Source organism: Kogia breviceps, chromosome 8, assembly GCF_026419965.1.
Source record: "Kogia breviceps isolate mKogBre1 chromosome 8, mKogBre1 haplotype 1, whole genome shotgun sequence".
Taxonomy (NCBI): Eukaryota; Metazoa; Chordata; class Mammalia; order Artiodactyla; family Physeteridae; genus Kogia; species Kogia breviceps.
Window position 1 is genome coordinate 117391909 of NC_081317.1, and position 16009 is coordinate 117407917.

Below are 16009 nucleotides of genomic sequence, written 5' to 3' on the forward strand. Positions count from 1 at the left end.
GAGTTGTTTTTGGTTTTTTTTTTGGCGGTACGCGGGCTTCTCACTGCTGCGGCCTCTCCCGTTGCGGAGCACAGGCTCCGGACGCGCAGGCTCAGCGGCCATGGCTCACGGGCTTAGTTGCTCCGCGGCACGTGGGATCCTCCCGGACCGGGGCACGAACCCGTGTCCCCTGCATCGGCAGGCGGACTCTCAACCACTGCGCCGCCAGGGAAGCCCTATAGAGAGTTTTGTAAGCAATTTCTTAGGTACAGTGGGCATGAGGTGAGAAGAAGATTACAAAATCTTTCTGCACTGTGGAATGTTCTAAGATGGCCCCGCAGGACGTTCCTTGTGGTTTTGGCTGGTAGAGGACATCACCTCTAATTAGGATGGCGTGGACTGCCGGATGTGGTGGGAAGGCCTACCGTTTATTCTGTGCCTGCTTTATGCGTGTCCTTGACCTCTGTCGCCTCACTCAGACGCATCACTCCTCCTCTGTCCTCATTTTACTAACGAAAACCTGGGCTCAGAAGGGCTGCGGGGCCCATTAGCACAGCTAGTGAGTGACCCAGCCGAGGTCCACCTTCCTCTCTGTCCAGCTTCGCAGTCTGTGGCCCCCCTCGTCTTCTCCTCTCCCGACGTGGGGAGGGCTGACTGTCACCTGGGTGAGCCCCCCCGTTCTCCGCGCTTCACTTTGGTAGCACCTGGGAGCTGGAAGCCTAACTTCCTAGCACGGTTTCAGCCTCTGAAATGTTCACAGTGAAAAGCACATTCTCAGGCTTCTGGGGAAGGTAGCTCAGCAAGTGGAAGAGAGGGTTTCGTGTTGGCTCACATCTTGACACTTGGGGGCGACACGGAGGTGGCCCTCAGATGGAGTGCCTGCGAGGAGGAGCCTCTGGCGCCCCGTTTTCACATATTTCTCCTTACTCGGCGGTGTTGTGGAAAAGGCTCTGTGGCCCGGGGGCGGGGACAGCCCTTACATGGCAGTGGTACCCGAAGTACGGCCCCCTGACCAATAGCATCCTGAGAACACGTTAGAAATGCGGTTCCTTGGGCTCCCCCCAGACCTACTGGGGCAGCCTCTGGGGATGCTGCCTAGCAAGCTGTCTTCTCTTTTTTTTTTTTTTTTTTTTTTTGCGGTACGCGGGCCTCTCACCGCTGTGGCCTCTCCCGTTGAGGAGCACAGGCTCCGGACGCGCAGGCGCAGCGGCCACGGCTCACGGGCTTAGTTGCTCCGCGGCATGTGGGATCCTCCCGGACCGGGGCACGAACCCGCGTCTCCTGCATCGGCAGGCGGACTCTCAACCACTGCGCCACCAGGGAAGCCTGTCTTCTCTTTAATAACCTTTCCAGGGGAGGCTTTGCAGCAGTTTGAGGACCACAGCTTTATGGCCCTGAAGAGAGCTCGTTCGTGTTTTATTTGTAGGTAAAACTCCACCCTAGGTACAGGGTTCCTGGTTCTTTGATACCTGTGACTTCATCAGGAACCCTGTACAGCCGTCCTCAGTCACCTGGTGAGAGCTGGGCCGTCCGGGGCAAGAGCCAGTCGCCCCACGTGGGTATTGGGCACTTGAAACGTGCCTAAGTCTAAAAGAGACATCAGATTTCATACCCTTCATGTGAAAAGCACGTAAACTATCCTGTGAATATTTTTATATTGATTACACATTGAAATGACAGTATTTGGGGTATGTTGGGTTGAATAAAATAAAATGAATTTCAGCTTTTTTTTTTTTTTTAATGTGAAAAAAGTTTAAGAAACGGATGAAAGTTTAAGGTAACGTATGCAGCTTGCCTGCCTTGGATAGCGCTGAGTTAAACTTGGATATTGGGTAACGCTGAGTTATCAGCGTTACTGGATGGCGCTGAGTTAAAGTTCCACATCCGTAGAGATAAAGAGGTGATTCACGTTTGCAGAGCCTGGGTGTGTTATCGTGTGTGGAGCAGCGAAGCCTCCGTTTTTTTGCTCTCAGCCCAACTCCCCAAACTCTAACGCTGGTTAAAGGGGGGATGACCAGGTCTGTGCTCTGCGGTTGCCTGAGTGGCGCGCCGCAGCCCTGCTCGGAGCTCAGCGCCGCCGCTGAAGACGTTCTGCCTGTGACGGGCGGGAACACAGCTGCCCAGGAATGTAGGTGGGTGGGGATCTTGGCAAAGGGTCCCCTAAGCAATCAAATGCTCTTGTGACCTGAAAGTAACATTGGAAGCATTAAATAAACCCCGAGGAAAGAACAGAGGCACGTTGGAAAGCAGACGTATTTCTGTAGTCCCGTATCTGAGGGAGAAAAGGTGTGAGAGTCAAGTATGCATTTCTGTGACTGGGATTAAGGACTCTGCTGAATCATTCTTGGTCAGCCTGGTTTTAATTTAACTTTAATCTTTCAAGGTGTGACGTATTCATTATGACTCAGCCTGGAAGGGCCCAGCCCACTTGCCTTTCAGTTGGATTATTGAGATGTTTGAAGTATTCTAGGTTCTTGCTAATGTAAAAATTGTCACTAACTTGGTTTTTATTTCCAATTTCAGAAAAAGTGGTGTGACTACTTCATCCTAAGTAATATAGACGTTTTTGAATTTTGGAATCTGAATTTAACTCACCTTTCCGACTTAAGTGATGAGCTTTTATTGAAGAATATAGCGTTTTACTATGAAAATGAAAATGTTCAAGGTACCGCCCTAGTATGTTGTCATAATTATGCCTTTACCCAGAGAGAAACATTATAAAGGATTTAAAGCTTCAAAAATATTTTCCTAAACTTGCAACATATAGCAGTCATTTTCTTTCAGATACTTATTTATGCACGTGTATACGTTTTACTTAGTTGCAATCAGAGTGAATGCTGTATTTTAAAATATTTGTCACTTAATATTACTCCACAAGTATTTTTGGAAAAAATACGTCTTTGGGAATTTGGCATGTCTAGATAATTTTTAGCAGGTGAAGTTTTCAGTTAAATAGATGCAGAACATTTTTCAGAATATTTACTCTAATTAATGTAATCATGTACTACTATTAGATATTTAGGGAATTTTAAGTTTTGCCAAAGATAAAGCTGATTTATACATTTGTATATACTTAATTTTTCTTTCTTTGAATAATTTTATTAGAAGAAATCTTCTGCTGTTTATTCGTAGTCAAAGAAAAATAAAAGATGTTTTAAGAGAACTATAACTGATTGAACATTATTGAAGCATCTTTGACCTCTAAGATTTGGTTCCTACATATTGCAAGTGCTAGAATGAGTTAGCGACAAATAAATTTAGCAATCTAGCAACAAATAAATTTAGCAATCCTCTGTAAACTTTCTCATTTTTGAAAAATCATAGTTTTATTGATTATAAAGTTATGTGTGACATAACATTTTTTATTACCTTGAAGAAGACATTCACCATCTGTTATTGTTAAGACAGTTATAACGTTAATAGTTATCAAATAGGGAAACAGGATAAATTTTAAAGTCTCCAGTCCCACAGTCAACACTAGGGACCGTTTGGCTCTAGGTTCAGTGTAGCACTCACAGAAAATTTCACTGTTTGACAAGTATTTCAGAGCTCTGTGAATTTAGTCAAAATGTGTGCTTCTGTGTATGTGGGAATGACTTTCAGTGTTTACTACTTTGAACTCATGTAGGGCTACATTTGAATTTGGGAAATGTCATTATGAAAGATTATGAACATCTCTGGGATACTGTATCAAAGCTGGTCACAAAGATCGATGTTGGAAAGCCATTTCCTCTGAGAACAAAACAATTTCCTTTTCTTAAAAAGGATCCATCACCAATCAAAGGTAATAAATCTCTAAATTAATTTGAAATGAAAGCATTGTTCCTCTGAAAATGTTTTGAAAGCACCAGTAACTAAATGTTGCAAGTATAAACAATTTTCGGGTACTATGCATTTAAAATGACCTATACAATCATATCCTTGGGGCAATAACACTTGGAGTATAATTTTGAACAGAGATATGTTTTCCTTGTAACTAATGTTGTTGCCAATTTTTAAGAAAGCCAGATATATGTGACTTCCATGTCTATCAATCTGGAAGTGTAGATCAAGTGAAAAATCTCTGGTGCGTAATGATGGAAATGTTAGATGAGAGACACCAAACAGCTTTTTACAAAATCGTAAGTAAGCTCAGAACAATAGGAGGGACATTCCAGGAGCCAAACATGAAGGCAGAGACTGATCTCTGTGTCACTCTGAGAATTTCTAATTGCAGGTCTGCCCTACAATTAGAATCTGGGCTTTAGTGTCCTTAGTCAGCAGAGTCAAGACAACTGTAAGTCGGAAAATAACCTTAAAGCGATCAAAGGAATCTGGCGTGTTCTCTGTAGAGGAACATCATCATATACCCTGGTTTTACAGGGCTTCTCTGCCACATATGAGTGCAGATGCAAATTTATAAACGGCAGAGAAATAAGCCCCCAGACAAACAGTAAGCTGCAAAACTAGAACTCTTAAGTATTTCAGATTTTGTAAGTATCAAAAGTAGAATATACTATATGTGTGTTTAAAAATGCTTGAAGAAATAAAATATGAAATTTGAAACATGAAAAAATAACAAAATGAGAAAACATCTTCATATTTTAAAATAATCAAAGTTGTAGAAATGAAAAGACTGTCAGTAGATAGGTTCAAAAGCTGATTGGGGGCTTCCCTGGTGGCGCAGTGGTTGCGAGTCCGCCTGCCGATGCAGGGGACACGGGTTCGTGCCCCGGTCCGGGAAGATCCCACGTGCCGCGGAGCGGCTGGGCCCGTGAGCCGTGGCCGCTGAGCCTGCGTGACTGGAGCCTGTGCTCCGCAACGGGAGAGGCCACAACAGTGAGAGGCCCGCGTACCACACACACAAAAAAAAGCTGATTGGGGGCTTCCTTGGTGGTGCAGTGGTTGAGAGTCCACCTGCTGATGCAGGGGACGTGGGTTCGTGCCCCGGTCTGGGAAGATCCCACGTGCTGCAGAGCAGCTGGGCCCGTGAGCCGTGGCCGCTGAGCCTGCGTGACTGGAGCCTGTGCTCCGCGACGGGAGAGGCCACAGCAGTGAGAGGCCTGTGTAACACACAGACACACAGACACACAGACACACACACACACAGACACACACACACACACAGACACACACACAGACACACACACACACACACACACACACACACACACACACACACACACCCAAAGCTGATTGGATTTGGCTAAAGAGAGAATTTGTGAGCTAGAAATAGATCAAAAGAACTACAGGTACAACAGTGATAAACACATTACATACCTTAAATTTACACAGGGTTATATGTCAATTATATCTCAAGCTGGAGAAGTTTTAAAAGAACCGAAAAACAAACAAAAGAAATAGAGATAAAAAATGATAAAATACGTGTTAAAAGACATGGAAGACAGGATGAAACTGTCTAACCTTCCATTCATTTGGAGATTTGGAAAGAGAGGCCAAGCCGGTGCAGATTGGGCCGTATTTGACTGGACCACGGCTGGCGTTTGCCTGGATGCTGAAAGACAGGGATCTGCACACTCAGGGCGTATGATGAGTCCCGCGTGGGACAAGGCAAACACACGCACGCGCACGTGCACAAATACACACACTAGGCCCGATGCAGGGGGATTAGAGAATGTAAAAAATATCTTAAAAGGACCGGAGGTACTTACAAAGGAATAAAAAGTAGTCTCTAATAACAGACTTGCCCAAATATCATGATAGAAGTCAGAAATTAATGAAATCATGTTATTCTTAAAATACAGTGTAAGAAATGAGCAGCTTGGACATTTTTCAAAATACAAACACTGATTTATCCATCACCCTGTCATCACTGGAGACATTTCTATATCATGAATTTCAGGAAGAATAAAATGACCCCAGATGCAAAGTGACAAAGAAAGCTAAGGGGGTTTGGAGGGTGTATTGATAGAAGTGTAGTTTTCAGAGTACAGGGGAAGAATATATATCCCCTTTCATCATGTCAGGAAGAGTTCCACCACACAAAGACGCCTGAGAGCAAGGAGTTTATTGTTCCCAGGAAGATCCAATAAGGGGGTGCTTAGGTAATACCAGGGAGAGAACATAGTCAGTGCAGGCCGTGTTAATGTGTAGCTTTCCACATGGGCAACTACAGGTAAATTTTACTGGGAATCCTAGAACTGTGTGCAAACCACTACGGAGATGTCTTACCCACAGAGCAAGGTAGCTGGGGTATTTACCTTGTGACTTTCGTCAAGTCTTGGGGGGCATGAAATCCTTAGGACTCTGGCTGCACCCAAGGTTGTAAGAAGAAAGTGCTCAGGGAGAGTTGCAGGGACTCATAGGAAGGTTTCAGGCAAACGCAGGAACAGTGGACATCAAGGAAATAACGAGCAGAGCGATTGCAGCTCACCTAGAATTATGAACCAGACACTGGATAAAGGGGCAGTTATGAGCCAGCTATTGTATATACGATCAATATGTGACGTGTGATATCCATGTATCATATGTAGGTGTACATGGGCATAACGCCAAGGAGGATGTAAGAGAAGACTAATGATACCACATAATTTCATTGACATCTGTATTTTCCCCCTACTTTTTTATTTTTATAAAAGTATATATGTAAGAGATTTCTGAGTGAGACTTCCATATTTAAATTTCTTGTCTCATAATAGGAAATAAGAGAAGGAACAAACATTTGAAATAGGAAACATAGGTGTTTTTCTGTCTGTCAGTGTATCCGTCCATCCATCCATCCGTCTATCCACCTACATACATGCCTAAATGCTGCCTATTTCTGTATATTCTGCTGTGTTCCAGAATGTTGTAATGTGGAAAATAGCTTTATGGGAAGGGCTGGAATTGATCAATGTAAATCAGTAAGATCAATGAAACATGGTGTTTTTTAAAATGTGAAATTTTAGAAAATGCTGTGTAACATCGCTGTATGAAAGTTTCACATTTGACCTTGTCTTACTACTTTTTTACAGATACCTCCAAGGAAAAGATGGCTAATTTGGGTTTTATCCCAGTGTCATGTCAGGTGGTTGATAAGTTTGCTGGGGACATTTTGAAAGATTTGCCTTTCCTCACGAGGTATGGGGGCCACTGGGTGGAATGGATGAATTACTCATTAAAGCTTTTACAAAGTTCGACGGATTATTTATAAAGAGGTTATATTAGATGTAACATGTATTTGTAACACATAATGAGTTTAGTTTCAAATTTACCAATGTCTTGTGATCATAAGTAGCTTAAAAACCAACATAGTTTTAACCTTAGAGTAAAATCATTCCAGCTGTGTGTTTGTAATGAATGGATGAGTGGATGAATCTTTATTGGTGTCAATGGCACGAGATACGGGGTGGATTCTGGGTTCTGAAGCCCCAATAAACTGTTCTTTGGATTCTACCACCCACATTATATCTTGGAAAGAGGAAAGGTGGCTACGATTTTTTTAAAAATTATTAAAAAATGAGATCTGTGCTGTGCTGTATTTGGAGGCGTGCCATTAAAAATGTGCCTATGTTTCTTTTCGTCTCATAGCGATGATCCTATTGTAACTTCACTGGTCAAGCAGAAAGAGTTTGACGAGCTAGTGCACTGGCATTCCCACAGACCCCTTAGTGATGATTATGACAGGACAAAGGGTCACTTTGATGGTGAGTTCTGCGATTCTGGTGAAATACCTTAAAATCGATTTCACGCTCTGCCTTTTAAGTTACAATGAAAAATTACTCTGTTTCTTGAATAACAACAATGTACAAGATATGTAGATATACGTCATAAAGAGGGTGAGGAAAGAGCCCCACTTGGCTGACTGTCACGTGTACATGGGCACACGGATGTCTCAGGAGCAAGTGCACAGAGATGGCATTTGTCCCACAAAAGTTAGAAGCTAGTTTTTTTTTTTTTTTGCGGTACGCGGGCCTCTCACCACTGTGGCCTCTCCCGTTGCGGAGCACAGGCTCCGGATGCACAGGCTCAGCGGCCACGGCTCACGGGCCCAGCCACTCCGCGGCATGTGGGATCCTCCCGGGCCGGGGCGCGAACCCGTGTCTCCTGCACCGGCAGGCGGACTCTCAACCAGTGCGCCACCAGGGAAGCCCTAGAAGCTGTTTTAAGCTAAGACAGTTTATAGTTTCAGACACCTGTGTGCTCCTTGATGGCAGAAATATTGAGGCTATAGGCTTTCAAGCAATTGCAGCTGCTTTCACCTCATCCATAACAAGGGCAGCAGTTGACCCACCTTCAGGCTCGGGATGGAGGCTGTGGCACCACTGAGAGCAAGTCAGCCGAGACTGACTTAGGGACCTTGCTCCCTGGCTCATCCCTTATCTTCTTTTGTCTACCCCATGCTCACCCCCACCCTTCTTCCAGTGGACAGAACTTACCTTCAGAAGAATCTAAGAGTGGACCTAGAAAGCGTGTTCCCACAAAACACTTCCCAGCCTGCTGTTATAAACAGCTACTGATATCCTGAAAAATACAAGGGAGTTTTTAGATCAGTCATTGACATCTTCGGAGCCATTTGATTTACATATGTAGATACAGATATAGAAAAATCAGCCTGCTTAACTAGTCCCTTGAAGTGAGTGCTGTAGTTTTCTCTGGGGATGGGAGTATGTCATACCTTGAGAGTGCTGGGATTTCCTGTGTCATTGAATTTTTCCAGAGTGAGTCTTTCTTTTTTTTTTTTTTTGTGGTACACGGGCCTCTCACGGCTGTGGCCTCTCCTGTCGCGGAGCACAGGCTCCGGACGCACAGGCTCAGCGGCCATGGCTCACGGGCCCAGCCGCTCCGCGGCATGTGGGATCTTCCCGGACCGGGGCACGAACCCATGTGACCTGCATCGGCGGGCGGACTCTCAACCGCTGCGCCACCAGGGAAGCCCCCACAGTGAGTCTTTCTGAGCTGCCGAGTTCTTGGCTCCGTGGCCATGGTCTGGAGTAAGGATTTTTCTGTCAAGTGATACAAGAAGCCATGATACCCTAGATGGGTAGCTTCCTGATTTGGCCTTGACCTTCCCCCTTCTTTTTTTAAAAAAATTCATTTATTTATTTATATTGGCTGCATTGGATTTTAGTTGCTGCGCGCGGGCTTTCTCTAGTTGCACCGAGCAGGGGCTATTCTTCATTGTGGTGCATGGGCTTCTCACTGCAGTGGCTTCTCGTTGCAGAGCGTGGGCTTCAGTAGCTGTGGCACATGAGCTCAGTAGTTGTGGCACGCGGGGTCTAGAGCGCAGGCTCAGTAGTTGTGGCGCACGGGCTTAGTTGCTCCACGGCATGTGGCATCTTCCCAGACCAGGGCTTGAACCTGTGTCCCCTGCATTGGCAGTGGATTCTCAACCACTGCGCCACCAAGGAAGCCCTACCTTCCCCCTTTGTAACTTTATTCACAGGGCACAAAACAGAAGTAATGCCCAGAATCTGTCATTCTTTGTAGCATCCTGATAACTTGCTTTGAGAGGTGTACAGTGAAAGGGTGTTTTGTCGCTTGCACCCTTTAAATAAAGTAAGGAATCATTCTGTGAACAAGAGATAGTGTGATTTAAGATTCCTTCTTTAACAAAAGTCATCAGCCAAAGTTACTGTTCCTAACTAAAAAGAAAAGTGCACGTGTGTGTGGGATGGTGTGAAGGATTAGTGAGAACGCTGTTGAAAATATGTAGTACTGTTGCATTTTAAGCCTTTTCTATTCCAGAAAAATCTAGAGATCCTCGTCATCTTAGATCTGTGCAAATGTATCATCGTTTTCAGCAATTTTATGGGAAGTCATTAGAATCAGTCTCTCCAAAATTTGTTATACCTCAAGCTATCAAGCCAAAGAAGAATTTCTGTGAACCCAAGAGCAAAAAGATACAGGTAGGTTATATTCATTCTATCAATTTTTTTTAACTTTTCATTGTCCTTCTTTATTGTTATTTGTTCAATCTCTTTGACAGTTGCTTTCCATGCTACGTTTTTAGAAAAGTAAAGGGGTGGGAAAGATACTCCATGCAAATGGAAACCGAAAGAAAGCAGGGGTAGCTATACTTATACCATAGAAAATAGACTCTAACACAAAGACTGTAATAAGGGAGATAGAAGGTCATTATATAATGATAAAGCTGAAAACCTGAAAGCTTTTCCTCTAAGATCAGGAACAAGACAAGGATGCGTAGTCTCAACCACTTGTATTCAACATAGCACTGGAAGTTTTAGCCAGAGCAGTTAGGCAAGTAAAAGAAATAAAACGCGTCCACACTGGAAAGGAAGAAGTAACACTGCCTGTTTGCAGATGACATTATATTATATGAAAACCGCACCAAAAAACTGTTAGAAGTAATAAATGAATTCAGTAAAGTCACAGGATACAAAATCAATATACAAAAATCTGTTGTGTTTCGATACACTAATGATGAACTATCAGAAGCAGAAATTAAGAAAACAATCCCAATTACAATTGCATCAAAGAGAATAAAATACCTAGGAATAAATTTAACCAAGGAGGTTACAGTACATTGAAAACTACAAGACAGTGATGAAAGAAATTGAAGAGGATACAAATAAATGGAAAGATAGTCTGTGCTCATGGATTGGAAGAAAGAATATTGTTAAAATGTCCTTACTGCCCAGAGTAATCTATAGATTTAATGGAATCCCTATCAAAATTCCATGGCATTTTCCACAGAAATAGAACAAACAATCCTAAAATTTGTATTGAGCCATAAAACACCCTGACTAGCCAAAACAATCTTCAGGAGAAAGAACAAATCTACAGGCATCACACTCCCTGATTTCAAGCTATATTACAAAGTTATAGTAATCAAAACGGTGTGGTATTGGCATAAAAACAGGTACATGGGTCATTGGAACAGAATAGAGAGCCCAGAAATAAACTCAAGCATATGTGGTCAATTAATTTATGACAAAGGAGGTAAGAATATACAATGGAGAAAAGATAGCCTCTTCAATAAATGGTGTTGGGAAACCTGGACAGCTACATGCAAAAGCATGAGGCTTGGAACCCTATACTATACACAAGAATTAACTCAAAATGGATCAAAGACTTTAAGACCTGAAACTGTAAAAGTTCTAGAAGAAAGCATAAGCTGTAAGCTCCTTAACATTGGTCTTGGTGAGGATTTTTTGGATTTGACACCAAAGGCAAAGGTAACAAAAGCAAAAATAGACAAGTGAGACTGTATCAAACTAAGAAGATTCTTCACAGCAGAGGAAACCATCCAAAAAATGAATAGGCAACTAACTACAAAATGGGAGATAAATATTTGCAAATCATATATCTGATAAGGGATTAATATCTAAAATATACAAAGAACTCATACAACTCAATAGCAAGAAATCGAACAATCTGATTAAAAAGTGGGCAGAGTAACTAAATGGATAGTTTTCCAAAGAAGACATGCAGATGGCCAACAGGCACATGAGAAGATGCTCCACATCACTAATCATAGGGGAAATCAAATCAAACCCACAATGAGATATCGCCTCACACCTGTCAGAATGGCCGTCATCGAAAGGGCAAGAAGCAACAAGTGTTGGCCAGGATGTGGAGAAAAGGGAGCCCCTGTGCACTGTTGGTGGGAATGTAAATTGGTGCGGCCACTATGGAAAATAGTATATTTCCTCCAAATATTAAAAATAAAACTACTATATAGTCCTGCATTCCCATTTCTGGTATTTATCCCAGAAAAGAAAACAGGATGCAGAAGAGATCTCTGCACTCCCATGTTCATTACAGCATTATTCACAGCAGCCAAGGTACGGAAACAATGTAAGCGTCCCACAAGGGATGAATGGATAAAGAAGATATGGTCTCTCTATATATTGGAATATTATTCAGTTATCAGGAGGAAGTTCTGCCATTTGTGACAGCGTGGTTGACCCTAGAGGCGCTCAGTGATGTAGGTCAGACAGAGAAGGCAGATACTGCGTGGTGTAACTTACACGAGGAATCCAAAAGAAACAAAAGGTCAGACTCATAGAAACAGAGAGGAGAAACCTGGTGACTAGAGTGGATAACCCGACATCATATCATTGAATTTGCTAAGACAGTAGATTTTAAATATTCTCCCCTTCCCTCCTCCCCAAAAAGATAAATATGTGAGTTGATGAGTGGGTTAATTAATTCAGTGGGGAGAACCCTTCCACAATGTACATGTATATCAAGCCACCATGATGTACACTTTCAATATCCTACAGTTTTTCAATTATACCTAAAGTTAGAAAAATATTTGAGCAGACGTGAGGACTTTTGCTTTAATAGTCGACAGGCGGCCACCTCAGGCCCAGCTTGGTGGTCTTTGTTTTTCTCCTCGTGGCAACAAGCTCCTTCTTATTTGCACAGCCAATTTTATCTTTAGTGAGACCATCCAATTACAACTATTCCTTTTTTATTTACTGAAAAGCTTCTTTTATATAGTTATTTTTTTTTTGAGAGAGGTTATAAAATAGAAAGTTGGCAAAAATTCTAATTACCTAGTGTAAGGTATAAAGACTGAAAAAAATTTCATGTTTTTTTAATCTTCTACATTATTGGAAATTAAATAAATTATCGTGGAGATTAAACAACCTCAGCACCGTGTAAATGTGCTCTTCCAGCAACACTTCAAGCTAAAACAAACACATTGTACCTGGCAAAGAGCCGGGGCTTGTTCTTGTCCTGTTGAGACAGAACCATGCTCAGTTATCCCAGGACAGGGCAGTACATTTGGGAAGTTGAAACATTGGGGAAGCTGCGCTGATTCGAATTAAAGACTGAAAAAGTGATGACAATGAAAATCGACTTCATTAAAGGCAAAGTTTAGGGCTTCCCTGGTGGCGCAGTGGTCGGGAGTCCGCCTGCCGATGCAGGGGACGCGGGTTCGTGCCCCGGTCCGGGAGGATCCCACGTGCCGCGGAGCGACTGGGCCCGTGAGCCGTGGCCGCTGCGCCAGCGTGTCCGGAGCCTGTGCTCCGCAACGGGAGAGGCCACGGAGGTGAGAGGCCCGCGTACCGCAAAAAAAAAAAAAAAAAGGCAAAGTTTAGATATGAGTTTCATGACTAAACAGAATAATGGAAGGTTTGTCAGTGTTCTGTTACGGATACAACAGTTCTCTAATTTTCTTTGCAGCACATGAATCAGTCAAGTAGGTAAAAGTGTAGGAGAAGTGGGTCTATATTATGTGTAAGTTGGTTGGAAATGCTTGTCTAGACAGAGCAAACCGGCTTATTTATGATGTTCCTTCCCACCTGCCCCTTCCTCATTCACGCATAAAAGAGAATGAACTTGTGCTGTGCTTGGGACACACCAACAACTATTTCTGACACATTTCTGTCTAATGACAAGGAAAATCACAACTGCATTGCATGTGATGAGCATTTGATAGACGCCCGGGCAGGGGAGGAATACGTTCTCAGGCTGGGAGAGTTGAGCAAGGCTTTGTGGAAGAAATATCTAGAAGCACAAGTTGGGGTAGGGAGGTAACCATGGGGGATGGAAGAGGGAAACCAATTCCCGAGAGATCAGGAGACAGAAAAACCGAGTCCTGGTGTGTCTGATTGTATTACATTTACTCTTCAATTTATAACCTACACCACTTGGAGATCTAGAAAACTTATCTGTACAGAGGCTTTATAGTCATTAATTGGATTGTCCAAAGATTTCAGTTCACAGAGCCTTCAAAGTTAAGAAACAGACACTGAAACGAAAATTGTGCCTTGTTAAGAACGGGATGACGTTCAAAATAATCAATATACACTTAAAACTATTGTCTCATTCATGCGGTGCCATCTTGGACTATTTCCAACTTGTTTTATGACATGTTTCCTTCTCCTTTTGGGCAGGAGACCAAGGCTGAAAAAATTACTAGAGAGAATAAGGAGAGGCTATTTGCCAAGGAAGAACAAAAAGAAGAGAAAAAATGGAATGTTCTGTCCTTTTCTATTGAGGAGGAAATGAAAGAGAATTTAAACTCTGGAATAAAGAACCTAGAAGAGTTTTTGAAATCATGTAAAAGTAGCTCAGTGAAATTGCGAGTTGAAATGGTGGGGATCACTGCGTGCTTGCGAGCGTGGAAGGAACATTGCCGTGGTGTAGGTATGTGGCTTTGAGTTCTTGTTGAGTTGTATGTTCGAATACATTGGAGAAGAATAAAAATCTAATGATGATAGCTGTTATTTATTAACTGGAAGTTTGTGTTAGAAGGTTTAGAGAAGCCGTAGATGCATTATCTGATTTTGTCCTTGGAGAATTCCTCTAAGTACTATTAGCTCTATTTTATCAGTGAGCAATTAAGTCTCAAAGGGGGCCCCAGTAGCAAAGATACAGCACATTCATAAGCAAATACAAATCAATTCCTTATCACTTACATGTGGGATCTAAAATATGACACTAATGGAGGGCTTCCCTGGTGGCGCAGTGCTTGAGAATCCGCCTGCCAATGCAGGGGACACGGGTTCGTGCCCCGGTCCGGGAAGATCCCACGTGCCGCGGAGCGGCTGGGCCCGTGAGCCGTGGCCGCTGCGCCTGCGCGTCCGGAGCCTGTGCTCCGCAACGGGAGAGGCCACAACAGTGAGAGGCCCGCGTACTGCAAAAAAAAAAAAAAAAAGACACTAATGAACTTACCTACGAAACCGAAACAGACATGCAGACATAGAGGTCAGACTTGTGGTTGCCAAGGAGAGGGGGAGGGAAGGATTGGGAGTTTGGGATTAGCAGATGCAAACTATTATATATAGGATGGATAAACAACAAGGTCCTACTGTAGAGCACGGGGAACTACTGGAAAAGAATATGAGAAAGAATGTATACGTATAACCGAATCACTTTGCTGTACAGCAGAAATGAACACAACAATATAAATCAACTACACTCCAATAAAAAAATTCAAATCAATTCCCAGTCAAAGCGAGGTCCCAAGGGAAAGTCTGTCATTCATCTCTGAGATCTGAAGTGCGAACATTTTCTTTCTGGGCAAAACTCAGATCGTGTTTGCCTGGCATACTGAGTTCTTCCAGAAGTTGCTGTGGTTTCCATGTGCTCTACTTTACAACTGCTACAACAGATAGTAGAAAAGAAGAGGCAGGTAAGGGAGAAACATGGCTGGGTGGAGATGTGTAAGTTGATGGCAGGTGAAATGCTGAGGGGCCAGTGCGCCTCCAAACCGACAGTCCTCCTGAGTACACCTCGCTGAGCTGTCTGTCTTGGTCGTCTCCACACTCGAATCCTTTGAACACGGGGTCACTGGGGGTTCTTCTCCCCGCCACCCTGTCACTCTACAAACTTCAAGCTGCCCCTGCAATGACAGACTTCCCTGAGGGTTTCATCCCAGTGAGAAGCATGAGACTTGGCCTCTGTGGGTCTCTCTCATTAAGACGTTGTTGTGTCGGGATTTGCAGTTGACCTGAGAGAGGTCAGGATTAACAATGGCTTAAATTTCTTTTGTAGCCTTTTATAGCATCAGTATGTGTTTGGTAGTATTTGTTAAATACATAAAATGTAGGTTGATCGGAAGAAAGGGCCAATCAGAACTGCCCTAACATGTGAAGTATGAAAAGACCAGCCGTGAGGAGCACTAGGAAGGATGTATGTGACTGTAAAGAAATGGACGGGGATTAGCAAAGTTTGGATCTGGCAGGTATAACAGACGATTGAATTTAAAGGCTCCAGTGATTACACCAGATACTTATCTCTGGTCACCGTTAGGATTCAATAAATGTTGCCAAGTTTTTAACCAGATATTTAAACTCCTCTGGACATTTTTCTTTGAACAGAGTAGAGAAGGCATGAAAATAATAGTTGGGAAAGATTTGTATTCCTTAGAACTTAGACCAACTTGGGCTTTAGTGATCTTATTTCTATCATGAGCTACAAGATTTTTCTTTTTCTCCCAACACTTACAGCGCTACGTCTCAGTTAACCACAGAGATGTTGGAATGTGTTTAGTAGCACTTTGATTTTATTGAGTTTTCTGTATTCCAGAACCTCCATTAATGCTAAGTAAGACAGTGAATTTAATCGGGTCAGGTTGATAGCCTGCGTGACTAATCTTGGACTATCAAACATTTATTATTTTTGATTGCCT

General features: G+C 43.0%; 1 protein-coding gene across 3 annotated transcripts in view; it reads left to right on the forward strand.

Annotated features, from left to right (window-relative positions):
- Positions 1-16009, forward strand: part of DDX60 (DExD/H-box helicase 60) — a 103181-nt gene that overhangs the window by 28391 nt on the left and 58781 nt on the right. For all 3 annotated transcript variants that reach the window (XM_067040084.1, XM_067040085.1, XM_067040086.1), the window contains 6 exons: positions 2503-2644; positions 3608-3763; positions 6933-7038; positions 7489-7604; positions 9646-9806; positions 13770-14022. In XM_067040084.1, the coding sequence (XP_066896185.1) occupies positions 2503-2644; positions 3608-3763; positions 6933-7038; positions 7489-7604; positions 9646-9806; positions 13770-14022 (934 nt within the window). The remainder of the gene's footprint in view (positions 1-2502; positions 2645-3607; positions 3764-6932; positions 7039-7488; positions 7605-9645; positions 9807-13769; positions 14023-16009) is intronic.